The sequence below is a fragment of the Spea bombifrons genome, chromosome 2, assembly GCF_027358695.1.
Source record: "Spea bombifrons isolate aSpeBom1 chromosome 2, aSpeBom1.2.pri, whole genome shotgun sequence".
Classification (NCBI taxonomy): Eukaryota; Metazoa; Chordata; class Amphibia; order Anura; family Pelobatidae; genus Spea; species Spea bombifrons.
The window spans coordinates 83,042,705-83,065,141 of NC_071088.1; the positions used below are offsets into that span (position 1 = coordinate 83,042,705).

The 22,437-nt window shown below is 39.2% G+C and overlaps 1 protein-coding gene and 1 long non-coding RNA gene across 2 annotated transcripts in view; both read right to left on the minus strand.

Moving 5' to 3' along the window:
* The window catches only part of KSR1 (kinase suppressor of ras 1), a 66,021-nt gene that overhangs the window by 4,916 nt on the left and 38,668 nt on the right, over positions 1-22,437 (minus strand). The window contains exons 3-16 of the mRNA XM_053454965.1: positions 18,635-18,782; positions 17,414-17,876; positions 14,857-14,861; positions 12,506-12,572; positions 12,114-12,197; positions 11,831-11,892; positions 11,617-11,726; positions 11,272-11,440; positions 7,170-7,224; positions 6,412-6,460; positions 5,302-5,690; positions 3,201-3,297; positions 2,335-2,468; positions 1,407-1,538 (exon numbers count right to left, since the gene is read on the minus strand). Coding sequence (XP_053310940.1) covers positions 1,407-1,538; positions 2,335-2,468; positions 3,201-3,297; positions 5,302-5,690; positions 6,412-6,460; positions 7,170-7,224; positions 11,272-11,440; positions 11,617-11,726; positions 11,831-11,892; positions 12,114-12,197; positions 12,506-12,572; positions 14,857-14,861; positions 17,414-17,876; positions 18,635-18,782 — 1,964 coding nt within the window. The remainder of the gene's footprint in view (positions 1-1,406; positions 1,539-2,334; positions 2,469-3,200; positions 3,298-5,301; positions 5,691-6,411; positions 6,461-7,169; positions 7,225-11,271; positions 11,441-11,616; positions 11,727-11,830; positions 11,893-12,113; positions 12,198-12,505; positions 12,573-14,856; positions 14,862-17,413; positions 17,877-18,634; positions 18,783-22,437) is intronic.
* On the minus strand, positions 13,340-14,719 carry LOC128472973 (uncharacterized). The gene is made up of 2 exons (XR_008346231.1): positions 14,560-14,719; positions 13,340-13,435 (listed from the first exon to the last, which is right to left on the minus strand). It is a non-coding gene; the product is annotated as an uncharacterized LOC128472973 (long non-coding RNA).

Genomic DNA, 22,437 nt, shown 5'->3' on the forward strand with positions numbered 1-22,437 from the left:
AGCCAAGTGAAACACATTTATTAAAAAAGTAGATCCTAGGTTGGGTATGGATAAAAGGTGGATGGTAAATGTTAAAACTGCTGATCATGGTTCACCATTTGCTTTCCCACCTGGCTCTTTTTATTCTTAAAACAAAAATAAATAAATATGCACATCAGTGGGAGAAAGCAATGCTGTATGTTACATTTAATCAAATTACAATGACTATTTGGGTTACAATGATGATTCACTATATGGCCAAAAGTATTGGGTCACACATCTTAGTTTCTATATTTAGGAGTTTCAATCAGACTTATTGCCACAGCACCTAGCTATGCAGTCTGCATTTACAAACATCTGGGTCCTTCTGAAGAGATCAGTGAATTCAAGCATGGTACTGTGATAAGTTAGTTTGTGAAATTTCATCCCTGCTAGGTATTCCATGGTAAACTGTAAGCAGTATTATTGGAAAGTGACACATTTAAGAATTGCAATTGCAAAGTCAGAGAGCACAGTCACGTAGTGAAAAAGTAAAAGTCTTCAACACTAGAATTCCATAGCTGAAGAGTTCCAAACTTCAACTGGCATTCACTCGACACAAAAACTACGGTGAGAGCTTCATGGAATGGGATTCCATGGCCGGGCAGCTGCATGCAGGCCTTACATCACCAAGTACAATGCCAAGCGTCGCATAGAGCACTGTAAAGCACGCCATCACTGGAGCAGTGGAAACATGTTCTGTGGAGTGACGAATCACGCGTCTGTCTTTTTGGCAGTCTGATGGGTTTGGCGGATGCTTCAGCATATATAAAGCTATGCTTCCAACTTTGTGGGAACAGTTTGGGGAAGGCCCTTTTCTATGCCAGCGTGACTGTGCCCCAGCGCACAGAGCATGGTTAGATGTGTTTGGCGTGGAAGAACTTGACTGTCCTGCACAGAGCCCTGACCTCAACCCCATCAAACACCCTTGGGATGAACTGGAACGGGGATTGAGAGCCAGGCCTTCTTGTCCAACATCACTACTTGACCGCATAAATACTCTACTGGATGAATGGGAAAAAAAATCTCCCAGAAACATTCAAAAATGCCTTCCCAGAAAGGTGGAAGCTGTTATAGCTACGGGGGGGGGGGGCAACTACATATAAAATGTTTGTATATTTGGAATACAACATCATACAAGTCCCTGTTGGGGTAATGGTCAGGTGTCCCAATACTTTTGTTCATATATATCTTTCAGCGTATAGCTATAGATATTTTTGCCTTAATCTATTTTAATGCAAAAGAGATGCTTTAATACTAGTCTAGTACTATGTCCTTCAATGTGTATTTTGTTAGGAGTTAAATACCAAGCCATATGTTACTATGGAAAATCAAATGAATTCCTAAGCGGCATAGTAATTAATACAAATGCACAGTTGAGGCCTTACCCAAAAGCATAAATATCAGCAGCTTTCGAGAAAGGTAGCTTGTCTTCATTTTTTCCTGGGGCCATTTCACGAACAATTTCTGGGGCCAAGTAACACAGCCAATCATGTGTTAACTTCAATTCATTCTCACGTCTACAAACGTAAAGAAAAAAAGGGAAACACAAACATTACAATGTTTTATGCATCTATGATTTTTTTTATATCCAATATAATTAATGTCCATCAGGATTTTGATCCTAGCTCCTTAATCCACATTTGGTCACCACCACAAATCCACAAATCCAGCAGTTGGTAGAGAAGGCACTAACAGGACATATGAATGTCTACAGCCCCCTCCCCCCACCACCACAGCTTTCTGGGTGGACTATTTGATGCACATAGGACACGCTGAAAACAAATTTTGTAATTTATTATCATGCACTTGCAAGGCATCTTATGATATGATGTGCCAAACAGACACCTAATGCTTATTGGCTCCAACAATATGACTGCACGTTGAGTTGGTGGCCCCTCAGCGCAGCTTGCTGGGAGCCCTAACATGTTGTGTTGTGCACCAGCAGGCAGCACTCAACTAAGCGAGTATTTCTAAAGGGAATACTGAACCTGGAATTTAAAAAAACTTGGACACAAACACAACTTTAAAATAAATCTAATACTGAGATCAAAGCAACTGTTTGAACAAAAGTACTAAATGTTTATAATACTGTTTTAATAGGACTGGGCTCCCAAAACATATAAAGGTCAGGCTGCAGGTCAATGAGAGGCCTTTGTAAGACACAATGAACATGCAAACATCCAACAGAACAAGTGTGAGTTTGCAAATTTGGCTTACATCCATTTTCTCTAGCAGTAACATTATGTTCAATTTCTGCTCTAAGATTTTAGAATTTAAAAAGACAGCAAAAAAAATGACTCACTCCCCACTCACCTTCCTTCTTGAACCACTCCTGAAATCCCAAATAACCCAAAGTCAGTGATGATGACTTTTCCATTTTCATAAAATACATTCTTGGATTTTAAATCTTTGTGGACAATGCCTTTGGCATGTAGATATCCCATACCCTGCAAAAGAGACATTAAAACGTGACTCTGTAGGTATAAACGCCATCGAAAACCAACGACTAATGAAACATTTAGGTCACAATGCAGTGAGTGGTTCCGGTAGCAATACTAAAAATCTAAATCAGGTAGCCTGATTAAAACTATACATAAGTCAGAAACACTCAAAACATGGAGGCCAGAAAGTAGACTTTAAAAGAATTTAAACATGATTCAGACCTACTGACCTTTGGTTTGTTTTTAGTGCTTTTAAAAATGCAATACTGTGAGTTTGCCTTATGGGTAGAGTTTATGATATGATTAAGTTTATGTATTTTCACATATAACAGATGAAAAGCACAAACCTAGAACTATATAAAAAGCACAAATATGAGTCACGGATCCTACTGTTAGAGTGTTAATAGTTATTTACACAGCAACAAGAGTAGAGTTTGCACTGTAGGCAACAAACACTATATAGTCTGTTGAAATTTCAGATCCTTGGGTGAGGCCAGAGGCCAAAGTCCAGCATTTTGTTTTATATGTAATATGTTATTAGCATGGGGGGTCTACTGTCCGCTTTACCGACATGTATGCTGCACTGAATGAAGAGTCCAACAAATGGAACATACCAGTAAAGGTCTACCTCGTGCTGTGTACAGTGCTAACAAGTTCAGGAATTTTAAGGTTCGCCACAGAACAAAGTTTTACTATTTTTTCATAACTCATACACACATCAATGCAAGTCTTATTTACCTTTATAATCTCTTGTGCAATTTGTCTGGTTTTGTTGATATCCAGGGAAGTCTTGGGATCTCTAACAAATGAGTGAAGTGTCCTCCCTTTGCAAAAACTGCAACACAAAAAGGGTAAAATATAAACCCTGTAATGACAACACATTGTGATTCCTCAACATGTTTCAGGGCACACAGGAAAACCGCTCCTTACATTGCCAACTGATATGGCAGCAATTTGAGGAGGCTTAACTTTAACATATGGATGGCTACATGCCTCTGACCTTTAACTGTATGATCATGCAAACTACACATAAAAAAGGATTTGTGCAGTGTTAAATCATGGGTATGGCTGTAATACAGTGCATAGTATGAAGGGTAGATCCAGTCACCATATACATGGTGCAGAACCAACAAGACCCACTTGCAGGTTAACCCCTTCAATCCCAGGGGTTTTTGGTACCTCAAAGCCCAGAGCAATTTTGCCATTTTTGGGGTATGTCGGTTTAGCGATGATTCTCTTTTCCTGTGAATAGTGTACCCATGTAAACTACATATTGTTTTTTCAAGGAGAGATAGAGCTTTCGTTTGATACCATAGTTGGATGATTAGCTGAAAATTTAGAATGAGAAATTTAGTAAAAACTAGCGAAGATTAGAAAAATAAACTAATTTTTTTTTACATTTTCCCTCTGAATCCTCACAAAATTAGGTAAAGTGATGGAAAATCCCCTCCAAGTTTATCAGTTCAGGTGTCCTGATTTCAGAAATACCTAATTTATATAGATTTTCCAGACTTTCCCGGCACCAGGGAGCATACTATAACGTGTACAATTTTGTATAATTTTTATGCCTATGGCTTAACGGGTTTGGGGGTTGTGAACGGGGGCAGGAGGGTTATACTGGCTAGATGTTATGCTAGGGCAATGGGATGTAAGGTTTTAAGAATTTTTTTTATTATCTTTTTTATATATTTTTTTTAAATATTTTTTTTATTTTAATTTTTTTTAAATTTTTTGTATTTTTTATATTTTTTTTTTTTTACACATTAATGGTTAGAGGTCCTCCTAGGGACCTCCTGAACATACCAGTGATGTCACAGTGACATCACAGCTCACATTATAATTTTTTTTAGTATTATTTATATTATTATTTTAATGATTTATTTAATATTATTTTTTAAATGCCTAACGTTTTTTTTTCTGCTTTTCTCTTTCAGGACGGGAAGGGGAGTGAGAGAGATGGTTTCTCACTCCCCTCCCCGCGATCCCCCTGCACCGATCACACTGTGATCTCTATGCAGGTCCTCACAGACCTGCATAGAGATCGCAGCGTCTCTGTGCCTCATCGGAGGGCAGGATATCCCCGCAGGGGATATCCTGTCCTCCGATGACCTTCCGGGTTACGTCAGCAGTGACGTAACCCGGAAGGGAATGCCCGATCGCGCGTTTGCAACTGCGCGATCGCGCAATCGGGCAGTTTACCGGTAACAGCTTCCCGGCTTTCATGCCGGAAGCTGTTACGGGCGATCGGACAGCAGAATGCCGGCAAAGCCGGCTTCTGCTGTCAGTGGGGAGTCCAGGCTGTCAAATGACAGCCTGGTCTCCCGTGCAGCGGCAGGGATGTGTCCCTGACGCTGCACGAAGGGCTGGACGTACCGGGACGTCCATAGGGGTTTCTTTGTGGGCGTTTTTTGGACGTCCCGGTACGTCTATAGGGGATTGAAGGGGTTAACAACACTGACAGGTTCCGGATATCTACTCTCTGATCTTAAATTTTATTTCATAAAAGAAGAGTGTTCAGATACAGGTCAATGACTACCACGCGATGGGAAATTTGAAAGAAGGGATTGAAAAAAAAAAAAAGAAAGAAAAGAAAGAAAGAGAAAAAGTCCGGAAATATGGTATTTATAAAATAAAATTGCTAATTTTATACCACTTATTAGTGTGTATTCTAAAATTTCTCTTACCTAGTGCATATTTTGGACAACACAGATGAATTAACTATACAGTCAATATATTGCACAGTTCATATAATAAATCGCTCTAACCTAGTGAACATACTTTGGCTTCTCATTTCACTTCAGAGTGGCTTGTCCCGTTTAGGACATTGAGGTTTACTGACCTGGTGATGATGGCCAAGTGTGGAGGGTGCATGCAGGCTCCCATGAAAAGCACCACATTCTCGTGACGCGTCTGCCTGTAGTTCATAACTTCTTTTTTGAACAACTTCAGGTGGTCTTGATTATTTCCATCAATCTCCAATAATCTGATGGCTACCTCCCCATGCCACTTGCCTCTAAAAACTTTACCCCACCTCCCTTGGCCAATGAGCTCCCCAAGTTCGATTTGCTCAAACGGAATGTCCCATTCCTGCAGATACACGCTGGTCTGACTGGCCTTGCGGAAGATCATTCCCCTGAAAGTTCCACTTGTGGACCTGGTGGGAGGAAGCTCATCTAGCTCATCATCATCATACTCTGGCTCAGACTTGTTGGCGTCTTGCTCCTCAGCCTGTAGTGAATGAAACAATAAGATCACTACCTACTACACAAAAGCTTTACTGGACCACTGAAGATCAGACCTGAAACACTTAAAGCATTTCTTTAGAGCTTGGACTTCCTTTCTTGGTTGCTATGTTAATACAGGTTAGTCTGGACATAAAAAAAAACAAATCTGCCATAGTTAATGTATAATCAATTATGCCAACTGTGTAAACTCATTATAGGTGCTGTTCCATCATAATACATAAGTAAAAAAGGGAAAAAAGGTCTCCTGCAGATTTGTTTATGCTGTCCTAAAACGAAATAATTTCCAGTTTATTTCAACATCCTATAAGGTTGTGTCACATGACACAAATATGACTGAGGCATAATTGTATATAATTAAAGAATTATTGCTGACAAGAGTTTGGTCATTTAACAGTACTGGGAATTATATTTCCATTACTGCATCTTGTTTTAGCCCAGGAGGCTGAACAGCACCTTTTAACATGAAATTCAATTGACAAAAAGTTTAACACAGATATGTAATCGGATTAAGACTATTGAATATTATATATGTTTATTGGCAGCTCATATGCCTTAAATACTTTGTACAAAACAAACGTGATCACTATTTTGTTCTTATTTTACATGTGTACTTCATTACAATTACTGTATTGAGCATATGTTGAAGTATATTGCCCTCTAGTGGTAAACCACTGAAAAGGAATTAGATCTCAATTGTTAATTACCTCTGCATCTTGTTCTTCTACTACTTCAGTCTCCATTTCACCCTCCGCACTAATGTTAAGAAAAGAGTTATGTCTCAAAAGAAATGCGTAAAAAAGGCGCGATGACCGCTGCATAATTTGGCGCTTACTAATAAGACTAGCACATCTAAGACTCCATTATACATATAGTTTCTGCAGCATTTTTTAATTTTAAATTAACTTTCTTACAAAACGTAACAAAGGTGGTGCATTTAGAAGAAAGCACATCCAGCACAACTTATTTAAAAACATTTTAAAAAAACTGTTCTTTGTATTTGTTTAAAAGAGCTCTGTTGGAGATGCCAAGGTCTGTGCCTGAGTGCCTGCATTACTTTAACAATTCCCTGACATGACATTCACTCCCTTCTCGTTATCCACCTTAACGGAGATGATGCTAGGGGGTAGAAATAATCATACAAATTTTGAGAAAAAGAATTTAACACACTTTCATCATGGTGTGCATGCGAACTGATGTAGCGTGCTTATTTAAACATGTAAATAGTTATGCAAGGTTTATTTAATATATCAAAGCATAAAATGTACGATTTCAAAACGTGATGGATCGGCTTTAAATCCAGGCATCTGTAGGCAAAAGAAATCCAATGACTTATACAGAGTGTGAATTTGTCTATAGCCATTTGTGTTCTGCTAGTGACTTTATTGGACCTAGATAAGTAAATAAGCAAACTGTCTAAAACATGCATTGGATCCATTACAGCAGAGACTGGATGTATGGTTACCTGGGATTTTCACAAGGCTCAGGTGGCTGGGTTATTTGCAGTGGAATGGAGACTTCTATAAAGAGAAAAAAAGAGGAGGGGGGGATTTTACAAATTTTAAAATACCTAGGATTTATTTTATTGTAGCACAATGTCATACTTGGCATATCATAACAGAAGGGTTTTGAAGTGGAGTATAACATGACCAGCCTGAAATAAAAAAAACACTGATTGAAAATAGAAACAGGACAAAAAGAAAGAAAATGGCATACATGGATATGGGTAAACACATTTATAGAAAATGGAATTAAAATCATATTTTCACCGACACCTCCATGATGAATAGGCATAAAAGAAAATAATCTGGCTAAACAGGCAAAAACACAAAACATATGCTGAATGTAAATGGTATACTCTTACATCAGTGAAGCATCAAACATAGCCTCTCTTGGTGAGACTATATGATTTTATATTTGGGGAGGACATATTTTAACTTTTTTATTATATTTCTATTTTTACAACAGGCTTGACAAAACACCAGCATGCATTACAGCCTCATCCTTAGCAGATGTGAGATCCCGAGCCGAACAAATTAAACTGCAAGAGCAGAAAAAAAGCCTGTTAGTAAGATTAAAGCAGCAGACTCACCTGGGAAGATAAATTGTTGTCTATGCTGAATGTAGTAGGCAGCTTTTAATAAAAGATGACAGCAACCAGCCAGGCAGAATGAGAAAAACAACCAGTTAGAGAGCATTGGGAGACACACCAGGAACGGTCCCAAATGCATCCACTAAATATGCACTCCGCATGCTGTTTGAATGAACACAGCTCAAGTCAGCAGAAAGATATTCTCCCAGGAAAGGCTCCCAAGAGAGTTACCAGCCAGGCAAGGAAAAGCCCGTCCTTTCCAACCTCAGAAACAATAAGTTGTTAATGTCTTAGGCAGATATATCTAGAAATGTAGTGCCCATTTCTTGTAGGCTACACTGATAAATCGACTATTGCTACGCTGTTGGCAGACTGAAAACCGCACAGTGCTCAGATCTGTCTCCTGGTTTGATCCAGCAGTCTAAGGGCATACAGACTAGGGTTTGGGGAACAACCCTCTCCAGGTCACTCAAAGGAACTCTACTAACAATTTGTGCACATAGTAAAATAAAATGAAAGACAATCCCATAAATATAATGTGCACAAGATGTTCTCTGTATCTTCTCCTTCTCTGGAATGTTCTGGTTCATACACCAAATCCCCAAGTTTATCACTGCAAATGAATGACCCCAATGCTTTCCATTTTGTCTCCTTCTATTAGGATCTTTTATCCGTCTCTACTCTCTAGTATCGCTATTTACAGTTCAAAACATGTTGCACCGTAAACCTAAGAAAATATTATGTACAGCATCAACTTCTGTATTTTATAGGTTATCATAATCACTTTTTTGACATGTTTGAAACAACTTGTATTTATTACATAGCTCTTATTCCTGGTAATCATCTCCTAAATATTTGATTCTACATTTGCTCTATTACACTAGTAAGACCCGAAAACAAAGATGAATCGTATAAAAATGAAGGAAAAAGCTGTGTGTGGGTCCACATTCACTCACTTTCTCATGTGCTCTGAATGTTTCCCTACCTTCTCTGCCGACCACTTGCGCATCTATCTCCTCCTTTATCTGCTAGCTTTATCAAATGCATCTCTGCAGACAATCTGGTGAGTACTTTCAGCAGAACTGTGGCGCTGCAGGGACGTCCTCTCCGATCCTCCAATCAGGAAAGAGGATGTCATTGCAATTGCTGCAAGGTTTCCCTCAGTAACTTCCTCTTCCCAGATTGGAGGATTGGGGATCACCACAACGCTGCCACTTTGGCAGAAGTTGCTGCTGGGTTACGTCTGCAGAGATGCAGACAAAGAAAAAGATAGCAGATTAACGATTTAAGATATAACAGAGGATAAGTGAGAAGACAGAAGGCGAAGGAGATGCGGAAGCGGTTGGCAGTAGCACAAGTGGTCGGCAAAGAAGGTAGGGAAACATTTAGAGCGCTTGAGAATGAACGAGAATTAGAGTGTGAGCGAATATGGGCACCGGGCAACAAATTTGCCTGAAAACACAAGAGTCAAAAAGAAACAGAAAAAATTTAATTGTTTTTGGCCCATTTGCACATAACATGTAGCACCAGGGCCCGGTCTATCAAGGCTGTGAGATTAAACACACAGATTACATGCTATTTTAAACGTTGTGCCAAATAAACCTGTTACTTTGTGACAAAGAATTCTGCTCTGTTAAAACCCATTACCAAGTAATACGATAACCATGATGAGCTAATCTAAACTATTGAAAAATAAAGCGACATGACTCACTTTAGGTTTATTTCCCTCCATTGAACTTGATTTGATAAGCCTTGAGGCATATTTTGCAGGCAGGGGTCAAAACATGGCCAACTTTTGCTTGTCCCAGCCAGTGAAGAAGCACAGGTGCCAAGAAGCTGTCAAACAGCTGCTGGACTGACCGGCTCCACAGAGCTATTTTGGATACTTAAATTTGTGACTCAACCTCTTCAACAAAGGCAGCCTCAGAGCAGCTAGGCGATCAAAAAGACTGCAGTTATACATCTCTGTAATTTCCATGGCAGGTGGCTAGCACCTCTTTTTGAACCTAAATAATCTGGCAGAAATGGGATCATCTGTAATCAGCTCAATGAATTTTATCACCTTACTAAAAATTACATTAAATGGCTGAAAACATGGCCAGGAATGTGAATCTACTGAAAATTACAGATTTTTTTTAAAATCTATGGCTTTTGATGATCCCAGACTCTTAAAAAAATTATATTATATGATAGATGGTCTATTTTACAAATTAGAATCCTTTTTGAAGTATGAAGATTTTTTTTCAGATTGCAGATAACAGTAATTGTTACATTCTTGGGGAAAAAGGCTGAATAACAAAAAAAAAAACAAAAAAACAGGAAGATGTTTGTCATAGCTAACCCCGTTAATGTCAGTCACACGGACCATATACAAGGACATTGGGAACATTATACTTCTGCAACGGCTGCGGGTCTGTTCGCTTTCCAGTCCAAAAAGACGCCAACACATACTCATTCTTGTTAAACAGGGCGTGGGAAGCTGTGCCCACTGGATCCAAATCTGAAGACAAACTAAGGGATTCTGGGAGTAAACACCTTGACTGATTGAAGCTGTGTTTTCATGGATTAGGTTAGACATTTCTTAAGCAATAAAAAAGCATGGAAACAAGAGAGAAAGCCTTATATTATAAACAAATCGACATTATACAAAGTGTTGACTTACGTTACCATCAAGGCTTATTACACATTCTTTGAGTCATGAGCATAACCCTATGTTGGATTTCACACCCAACAGCTGTGCAGTGAACAAAGACCTATTCTAAGTAAAATGTATTATGCTTTAAGAACGCACCATATGCTGTATATGTTTGCAATATCTATTTAGTTGCCCAAGTTTAACTAGACAATGGCAAGGCCACAAACCTTCAGTATCCTTGGCTAAATTCAAAATTCACTTGCATTAACCAGAGAAGTTAGTGTTCTGTACTGATGAGATCTAATAAGGCTGGACCAGCTGTACACAGATGAAGCCATGTGGAGGCCAACACATCACCAATCCGATGCCTCGGTGATGTGTTGGTTAAGGGATGGAAAAGTGGCCTGCCTTGTGTCTTTGTACGCATGTCTTAGACTCCACATTGTCATAAGGAAGTGTTATTGTGCTTGCAATACAATGGTTAAATATTCCATCAAACTAAGACACTTCTACCAACAGGACTTGTTTCAAACAAGTGAAATAACATTGAAACTGTCCAATCTTCCATGCTAAAAAGCTGATTATTGACTAACTAATTGTAATCCTTTTTTGTTTGTTTTCATTAAACAGTAAAGTACATACGAGAAAACATAAAGTGAAGCTTGGGCAGGACAATTTGGGTTGTTTGGACTGCCACTCCCGGTATCCTCAAACACTCTTCAAATGAGTAAGAACATTAAGGGTTGAGGTTTCAAATGTTCCCCACCCTGATAAATACCCTTTAAATCTAGAGAAATCTATATTGATTAGTCTCATTTATATATATGGCTTGTGTGTTACCTGGGAAGCTGAAGCGACTGTCTCTCTGGCCCATTGGAGATGGATTTGGGGGAGTAGTTGCGCTGGAGGGGTTTGAGGACTGAAAAGGTGCTGGAGATGAAGGCGTTGAAGAGGTGGTAGAAGATGGATTGCTGCTTGAATCCAGGTGATTTATTGCTGGAGGGTGTTCCTTATACAAAAATAAATATGATCTTGTTTGCAACCCAATAAGATTTGTCATAAACATACTTCATACCCGCTTTCAAAATGTTATGCTTTAACAAGGCTTTACGTTGTCATTTACTAGCATTCGGTTTTTTTTTAGTTGCTGAGCTGGCTAGAAGCACAATTTGGTTTGTGTAATACCTTCTTAGTGAGTGCTTTGGGAAGGGTTCCGAAGTGAGGTTCTGCTGGTCTGTCCACCTGGTTGTTAATGTCAGAAGGAACAGACTCTGTTCTTCTTATTTTTGGTTGTACTGCAATGAAAATAAAATTTTAGTTTTTTTTTTGTTTGTTTGGTTTTACAAACACCACCTTTCGATGTAGGTGGTCTCCAAAATAAATTCTATTTCGAACTTACTAGGAAGGAATGATATTCTACATGCAGGGGCCTCTTTCGTGCATTTATTGTGGCATTTTAACCTGAAAAACAAGAAGGGCACATTATACTCAACAAGTGTACAAGTAACAAGGAAGGTAAGCTTTCATATTGTGGACAGCTGTGAACAAACCTGGGATAACTCACCAACACCATTGTATTGTGTTCTGCGATTAGAATTGTTTTGACAAAATACTTAATACACACACACAAATATATAAATATTGCAAGCGGCCATTGCTTTGCATGAGCAAGAAGTACTCACCTGCAGTGTTTGCATTTGACTCCAAACATCATGCTTTTCTGGCATACATGACAAACTTGAGAAAGCCAAGATTTTGTAGAAAACCTGACAAGAGTAAATGCTTACATAAACACACTACTATAAATACACACACACAAAAAAACACAAATCGCTAAAAGTTACACATCATTGTCTTTGGTGTTTTAATACAATTTAAGCGATAAGAATTGTTTCAAATAAACATTTGTTGCCCCATGATGTTTGACTGAATTTGAAAAACAGAAGTATGATTACATATCCAAAGACTATCCAAACAATTTTCTTTATACCCATTGTCTGGTGAACGTTTCTCTTTGTATTTTTCAAAATGTATGATGTAGTGCATCGTTACAATGTATAATATTGTGGCTTACCGGTGTGTTACAGAGATTCCTATATCTCGCCGTACCATCTGTGGGGAACCTTGGAGTTGAGGAACATCTAAAAGAATTTAAAAATATAAACATACAATTTATTATAGACATTTGTGATATAACAAAAAGGTGATTTTGGGAACAGCCTGCCATGAAAAATTCAGATAACCTTTTTAAACATACACATTTCTATACGTATGTCTGTGGGCCAAACCAAAGGCTTTTAGCACCTTGGGTAAGCTAAGTTTCCTGTATGCATTTGTCATAATTAGAACTTGTGGCATCCCCATACCAGCTCGGAGCTGTAGGCATCTACCCTGGTCACTGATATGGTAGACATCCAGACACCTCTAGTGACAGGTCCAACTACTGTATAAAATGCGAAGGTAGTACAATTAAAAGGACAGCACTACAGCATATGATGGTGCTATATAAAACACATAATAAAAAAGGACTATCCCCGAGTCAAATACACCCATGAGATAAAATCACAGGAGACCAAACAGATCTAGAAGCCACTCTTAGTAGAAAGTCTTTTCCCTCAACTTTCATGCTGCTTACAGAAGCCAAGGCAGGCTGCACAGCTCAAAAACCCCCAAAACAACAAAACTTCTCAACTAGAATATACATTTCATATTAATGACAATCTGAGGGAACCAGAAGCAGTAAATGGAGTTTTCAAAGCCTGGTAAGGCTACCTAGTGCTTATGCTTTTTGTTTGTTAGTCTGTGAAATTGTTTTAGGAGATATTTTGTTAACCTATGGGATTGGTGATCAGGTTCCTTAGGTTCCATCTATTTTTTTTTCTCCTCCTGGGTATCTCCGTTCAATTACTTTTTCTTCTCCTTTCAAATGCATGGAGGAATTCTGTACACCCCTCACCCACAGGAGGGTTTAAGATACCTCTCACATGTATGTAAAGTGCTCCAACTTACCGTATATTCCGGCGTATAAGACGACTTTTTAACCCCCAAAAATCTTCTTAAAAGTGGGGGGTCGTCTTATACGCCGGGTACTTACCAAGCCGGAGGTTCCCACGAAGCCACCAATCTCTCTAATCACTACGCGCCGGCTATTGATCCCGAGCGCAGGGATGCCGTCATGTCCCGGCGCCCGGCATCAATTGCCGGCGCGTAGTGATGAGGGAGCAGGGAAGCCCGAGGTCTGGCACTTGAGACCTCGGCTTCCCTGCTCTCTAATCACTAGGCGCCGGCTATTGATGTCGAGCGCAGGGATGACGTCATGTCCCGGCGCCCGGCATCAATAGCCGGCGCGTAGTGATTAGAGAGCAGGGAAGCCGAGGTCTGAAGTGCCAGACATCGGGCTCCCACAACTGGATGGAAGAAAGAAGACAGAAGATAAGGTAAGAGATGGGGAGAAAGGGACAAAGGGGGGAGAAATATATATATATATATATATATATATATATATATATTATACATATACACACACACACACACACTGGTGTGTGTATATATATATATATATATATACACACACACACACTGGTGTGTGTATATATATATATATATATATATATATATATATATATATATATATATATATATATATATATATATATATATATATATATATACACACACACACACACTGGTGTGTATGTATGTATATATATATATATATATATATATATATATATATATATATATATATATATATATATATATATACACATGTGTGTGTGTGTGTATATATATATATATATATATATACATATACATGTGTGTGTAAAGGCAGGGGTGTGTGGTGAGGGCAGTGTATAAATGTGTATGTATGGACAGGCATATGTGTAGATATATATATATAGATATATATATTATATATGTGTGTGTAAGGGCAGTGCATGTATGTATATGTCAGCAAATCAACCAGCAAATCACCGGTAAGGTACATCGCTTGCCGTGATTGGCTGGTTGTTGTACGCTGGGTAGAGGGGTAGTCTTATACGGCGAGTATAGTCCAAACTCTATATTTGGACTGTAAAAGTTGGGGGTCGTCTTATACGCCCAATCGTCTTATACGCCGGAATATACGGTATTTCAAAAGGCATCATTTTTATGCAACTTGAAGCAGCCACTAGTGGTGCAAAAACAGACCAGGGAGGTGACATTGAGTCCTTCTTAAATGGCAAGTACTTTTTGCATATATGTTAAAGAATGTATATTTAAGTACTTTAATATGCATTCTTCTTTGGTGAGGCTGCATGGGACAATAAACTGTTCCTTAAACATGGATACTTAAGCAAGCAAACTCTAAGGGAATCATTAAAAACATTTCTTTAGTCTTGAATCGTCCGTGGTTGTCCGAACAGCAATAAAGCCAAACCTTACCGAACCTGCAAAACACAACAAAAAGAAAGGCCATTAATATGAATTGATAAAAGCAGTAAAATGCTTTAAGAGAATCTAAAAAGCCAGTATTCTGGGCCTAACACAGGGAATTTGCCCAACCCTGCTTTAAGTAACTTACCAAACTGAGAAAACAATATTCTAGAAAATAGAATTTTTACCAGAGAAAGGGACAGAATAGTAATGCTTGCATTGACACGTATATTAACAATCACTTCCCCAAATGAAGGTATTTTATGTGGCAAATTCTGACCTTGGTCTAGGGTGGCAACCCCTGTAAAGCTTTACAAGGGGCTGGGGTAAAGGGCCGGCTGGAGAAATCTAACACGAAAGTAGCCAAGTTACACTGCAAGGTTCTGTGCAGGCATCTGTGGCAGCTATTAAGTGACACCAGTGGCGGAACTACCGGGGTCGCAACTGCGACCGGGCCCTGGAGTTCTGCCAGTCAGGGGGGCCCAAGGGGTGCCGAGCGGTTGCTGAAAACGACCACTCGGCAACTCTTGGGCCCCCCTGACTGACAGAAATCCAGGATGCCTCCGCAGCTGCCGCCGTCGCCGCTTGCCTCAGCGCTGCCCAGAGTGCAGTGTTGGGAGCGTGAGGCGTTTGTCTCGGGTGCCGGCGCTTCACGCTGAGCTGATGACGTCATATGCCGGCGCTCAGCAGTGAAGCGCCGGCACCCGAGACAAACGCCTCACACTCCCAACACAGCACTCTGGGCAGCGCTGAGGCAGGCGGCGGCGGCGGTGACGGTAAGTGACCTACATAGGGGGAGTAGGGAGGGAGAGGGTAGATCGTGAGAAGGAGGGGAGTAGGGAGGGAGTGGGTAGATCGTGAGAAAGGGATAGATGGGTTGGGGGCCCTTAACAGATTCTCCCACCGGGGCCCTGAGGTTTCTAGTTACGCCCCTGAGTGACACCTAATGCAAAGCGCTAGGACATGACACCACATCCTGGCACCTTGCACAAAAACTGCCAGAGAATTAGAGGAATGAAAATTTTGTGGCGTCTGAAGACTATGCGCTAGGTCAGGCTTAGGACAACGGAGCCCCATAAATACACCACTGGTCATAAAATACCATAATTTAATTTGTAGGAGTCACCCAGTTTCACACATGTATCTGCATATTCAAATGTTGCATGTAAATACAGCCATCATGCCCAATTTATGTATTCGTTTACTAACATGGATTGATCATGCATTCTTTTTTTCCCCTGGCACCCAGGATTTCTCGAGCCTTGCCATACACTAACAAATTTACACACGCTAACACCACACACACACCAACATATTGTACTCACAAACACACACCAACATTCTAACGCAATATACTTATACACACACAAGCTAATACCATACCGTAAAATAAACAGCATACACACATACATACACGCACACACTGACTAATACTATAAGTATATAAAATTACACACTAACACTATGTGCACACACCGACTCTGGCACTATACATTTACACACACACACACACACACTGATACTACAGTATATGCACACACAATCACAGACTGACTCCAGTACTATGCATATACACCCAAACACACCGACTGCCACTATAGTATACACACACACACACTCTCATTCATTCACTACTACTCCTCCCTCCCCCTCTCACCTTGTGGAGACCTGCAACACCACAGCCTATCATTTGCTATTGTGAATCCGGCACCCTTTCCAGTAGGGGTGCAACGAGCGCCGTGCATTCGCTACACCGTACCCCCGGGGGAAAGCAGAGTGCCGGATTAATGATAGCAGCCCTGCAAAACCCTGGGTGCAAGGAAGCGGTTTCTAGTCGCAATCTGGGGTATGTCAAGCCCTGGTATAAACAGTAGCACCCGATACTCAGATCTCATACACATTTTAACTTTTAGTAAATCTTTTTGAATGCACTTGATAGAGGTGAAATTTAGATTTACAGAAGGCACTAGCAAATGTATGTGCATGTGAAGCGTATAAGACATTGTGTACTCTCTATGCACAGTTTCTACTTGGGCATCAGTGACACAGCTGTGTATGTACCATCTCACATTTTATGCAGCTGCCTAGAAAGCATTTTTATTATTGGTAGTTCTGCATTTGAGAAGAAATGGCCAGATTGTATGGTTGTCATAGTCTGTGACTAAACGCATCCCTTATATGAACATTAAAAGTGTGTACCTAATTTACACGTTAAAAAGCAGACAACGCGCACAGACTAGAAAGGGTACATAATCTTTATCGTGAACATAAAGGAGGAAATTAACAACATTTGAAGAATAAGCAGCGCCATCAAAATAATTTGAAATAGGAGAGCTACTGGAGTGTTCTGGTGTTTAAAATGTTTTAAATGTGACACTTTAAGCCTGATCACTATACCACCGTAACGTCTGAACTCTACTGCATTGAAAACCGCTGCTACACAATCTTAGCTTCCCAATATTAATATCCATATTAATCTATAAACCAATGTTTATGTATTGCCCTGGGTGATCACAACAGGGGAGTATTTCACAAAGACAACAATAAAAGCAGAAAAGCCACATACTTTACAGGAGGGACTTCATCTATCCGGTTTCCAAGCTGTGATTCATGAGACTTGCTCCTTTTGAGTGTTGAGAAGTTGGGCAGCAGCTGTTGAAACACCTTACGACTGGGTGGAGGGGGTGTCCGGGGAGGCTTAAATTTCATGGGCCTCTTTAACTGTGGAGTTGTGGGTGGGGTGATAGTAATACCATGGGGAGTCCTAAGCATTAATCTGTTGGGTGTTGGGGAAGAAAAGGGGTCCTGATTATCTGCATAATAATAAGATCCTTGGCTCGAGACAAGGGAGTCAGATAGAGGAATGGCAGACACCGATACGGAACGCGGTTGGTGGCTATTGGCCTTCGGAAGCTGAGAGTTCAGAGTCCATACTGTGCCCACTGGTGAGGAGAGATCGTTGGGAAATTGGGAAGAACTTTCTTTGCGTGTTTCAATTGGATTCCACGATGTATCCTTCATATCGCCACCTAAAGATGTAGATTGCATATATAAACATGCAACGTCTTTCATTCTCTGTATAACAGTGGCTTATTCTTCTTAACTACAGTATGTCTAGTGGTTAAATGCTTAATGTGATCTTCAGGCTCAGTGCTAAACACGATACAGTGGAAGCAGTCAGCCATGCTACATGTACCCCAACAAACCACTGCAGCACGAGAAAAGGCCAAATAACATTGGTTTACACTGGCATTTGATTTATAACATGGCCACCTGCCACAATTCTAGTAGAGTTGGATCTAGATACTTCTTGCTACAGAAATGCCACTTCCACTGGTTCTCACTGGTTCTCTATGTTGTGTATAGAAATCTAATTGATTCCATTTCTTTACAGTGGGTTATGCCAAAATTATTATAATAAATCATATTATATACACACACACACGGCTCGCAATCTCTGTTCAAGTTCATGGGGTTGGGGTCAGGGCTCTGTGCAGGCCAGTCAAGTTCTTCCACACCAAAAACTTATCCAACCATGCCTTTGTAGACCTTGCTTTGTGCCCTGGGGCACAGTTATGCTGGAATAGAAAAGGGCCTTTTCCAAAACTGTTCCCACAAACCTGGAAGCATAGCATTGTGCAAAAAATGTCTTGGTATGCTGATGGGACATAGCAAAACATTTTGGACAATGCTAAACTGTTCCCACAAAGTTGGAAGGCCCTTTTCTATTCCCTTCGTTGACTAAAAGATGTACGGTCACAACAGAAGAGAAGAATGAAGCACCTACCTGAACGTGCCAGTTTCTTTAAGCAGGTGAGGGCTCCATTAAGCCTGGAACATTCCTCTGTGGTTGCTCCGTATTTCTTCATAGTTTCTTTAACCTTTAGTTCATTCATTTCCAATAAGGCATCTAGTGTTACATCTTCTGCAATTTTCTAGGAAAAGAAAAAAACAATTATATTTAGCAGGCCATTTCATAAGTTTACAAGGTAGAGCTGATGCTACAAGGTTATTGATTTTCTAATTGGGAGTATGGCCAATGAAAACTTGGTGTTGTCCGTTTAACACGTGGTACTTAGGTTTGGAACGCATTTCCATATTGGCCATATTTTGTACATTTGCAAACTTATACCCAAAGCATTACTTTGCCACACAACCAATTACATACGACATTCTGAAAAGACTCCAAGCATACGTAACTTTACATTAGTCCATATTAATATTCATTATTGGGCAAACATAGTAAGAGTCCATATTCTCTTGAGACGTTAAGGTTATATATAAATTTTTCTTCAAAGCACAACACAAACCCTTTTGTGTATTACATTCTAATAACTCTGCCCACTACAATCCCTGGACATTAACTGGTACACCTACAATCCCAAGATGTCATTGTGCAAGATAAAGGCAAAACTGGTTGCATATCGAAGTGATCAAATCATTCGTTAACATTGGCTCGATTAGTGAGTGCCATCAGTAATCAAATATTTGGAGACAGCTGATCATTGGATTAAAAGGAGTACTTGTTACAAGCAGTTTGTAGTAGGATTCAATATGAACTTACCTGTGACATTAAATAAATACCTAAAAGATATTTACATGTTTGTTGTACATATTCCCCGGCAATAGTTTGAAGTTTACTATGTAGAATTTACCAGTGTTCTTTTATCGAGTTCTGGGAGTGTAAAGTCAACCAAAACAGGTAAACTATGAACAAGTGATATCACATATAATCGCAGTAACAGACACCACTAAACAGCTACGTAACTTTGAAGAAGTGGACGATTAGAAAGATATCCGCTTATTACGCAACAGCCATCCAACTTGTAATTCATCGACGAGAATCTTTGATGGGTGTGAAACAATCATGTTTCCCAAACATTAATAATGCATACTGAAAAAAACAAAACGAAACAAAACTGTCACCTCCACACTAAACCTTTTGGCTACATGTCTGCCATTACTATCAAGGTTTTACTGAATTCTAGGTAAACAATGCTATATTTACAGCCACATTTACATAATTATATATAAAAATATTATATAAAAATAAATATATTTAAAAATATACAAAGATGCCGTTTTTACTTTCACTAGGCGGATGCCAATCCGGGAGACCAGTTTCTGGTAAGGTTTGCACTTGAAGGATATTGATGTTTGGCCCTGCAGCCACATAAGCTTATTTTAAAGCATTATAGTAAGGATAACTGACTCAGTTGTTGTCATGACACAAGACCCCCTCCTGTATACCACATCACATTCTATTTATAAGGAGATCAATTAAATGGATAGCGTGCAGTATAAGCCAACTACAAATCCCAGCACCCAAGGCATTTTTGGTTAAATACTTTATTCTTCTGTTCATTCAGTGCACTTTCCTTTAGGCAATTAGTACAACAGAAAAGGGTGTTGAGAAGGTATAAATAACGGAAAGGAGATTATCTTGGGAAAAAAAACCCTAATGACCTTGCAAGCAAGAGAGCTCAGACTGGCTTTCTGAACGTGCTGCCAGCACTTATGACACGTGACACCAATAGCTAAGCCCGGAGATAGAAGAAAAAGAAAAACAAGAGGCTTTTAATAAGCCTTCTCCATCAGATCCTATCAAGCTGAACAGACTACACATATGTAGGATATAAGGCGTATGCTAACCAAGCAAGATATTTGGGGTGTTTGACTTTACCATTTAATGCAGAAGTAAAAAAAAAATAAAAAAAATAAAATGCTCATGTGGTTTACAAATTCATAGGCAGTTTATAAGCCAACATGGTCTTATTACCACAGCAATAAAAATGGATCAGAAGAAAGATTGGTCGCTATGGTAATAAGCAATACCACTTTTTGGACATTGCACCAAAATCAGTTTATTCATAACGTTCATGGTTTAGCATTTGTTCAAATTTCTCCAGGCAGGATCCACGGTCTTTCTACTTTTGCAGATTTCCTGTATGTAGTCAATGCTTTTTTTTTTTATTTTATTTTATTTTTTTTTAAATGCTGTAGCACACAGATCAAAAACAGATAGCCAATGCGTCATGACAATAAATCATAAAGGCTAGCTACTGACATAATCCACTTTTTATGGCACTAATCTATGGATTATCATATAAAAGGCTGGGAAAGATGAAAATGATGCAAATAAAAATTCTTGGGCAATTACAACACTGGCTTTTTAACTGCTGCCTAAAAATATTTGATGGCTAAGGCCACAATAATGTGTAAGTAATCTGGCCCTTAACTCATCATTAGGAAGAGACTTCAAATACTAAATGCTAGTTAATCTTGTCAAACAAGGTGCGTGAGGCAAGACCTGTGTCCCAATTCACTTCACCAATGGGCATAATCTCTATGAAAAGATAAAAACACTCCAAAACAGATACAGAACTATAAGCCAACTCTCCTATGTGCCCACATGTCCACTAGTAAACCATCCATGTGAACAGCTACCTTTACAATACTTATATTATATATTTTATTATATGTGTTCTATGCATATACATACATATTTTAGGAGGAATATTTTTAAAAACCCACAAGCAACTGCTTGAGGATCTGACAGATGGGCTGCGGAAAAAAAAAACCACTTCTCTTGCTTACAAGATGGAAAACCTACTTCAGCTGCTGCATCATCTGCCAATATATCTGCTGCATTGCAGTTTTTGAAATATATATATATATATATATATATATATATAAAATATAGAATTTATTTTACATTCTGATTTGAAATGTTAACAGAAAGTAGACAACATTGTGGATTTTTGAAGGAGGACCGGCTGAACTTGGGAATCTACCGACGCCAGGTAGCAAAGATATGCATAATAATCACTAGTTTATGACTAAATGCAACATAATAATATCTGTAATATAACTAGGTAGTTGTACTTAAACGCAATACCAAGGTAAAATTACGTACCGGTAAGAACAGAATTAATAGAGTGTAGCAACTCCACTGTAATAGTAGTTTCCTCCTTGGTACAGTGTCTCAAGCCGTCAAACAGATCAAGAAAAAAAAAAAAAAAAAAAAACAGAATCCCAAACAGGAATATATTATATATAGCAGTAAAAAAACTTCACCTATATTGCTAAATATAAAAATAAAATATATTCATCCACGACACGGGACAATCTCAAAAGAAACCCAATATTTCTCAATAGAGCAGTGGTCACTGACGTGCTTTGTCCATATATGCTTCGTCCAGCAATAAAGGTGAAAGCCAGTGGTTCCTCTCACTGGCTTTCATTGTTAACGGGTAATATATATATGCCTGTCTGAGATTCTGGGGTTTTTCTCTCTCTCTTTTATTCGTATTAACAGAAGCCTCGATATACACAGGTACCAAAGATGGATAAAACCCACAATACAGCTAGTGGCCCCAGACACACATGTATATATTACATATACACACATACATATATTAAGACATCATGCACAAAATCTCACTACTCATTTTGCTGTCCAGGCTGTCAGAGCCCCATAAGGTATTTGTGGGGTGGCACATGGTACATCTATGCTAAAACTAATAAATATTAATAAGATTGGGAGGAGATAGGCAAGCATATTATAAACCAAACAGGTTTACCAAGTAC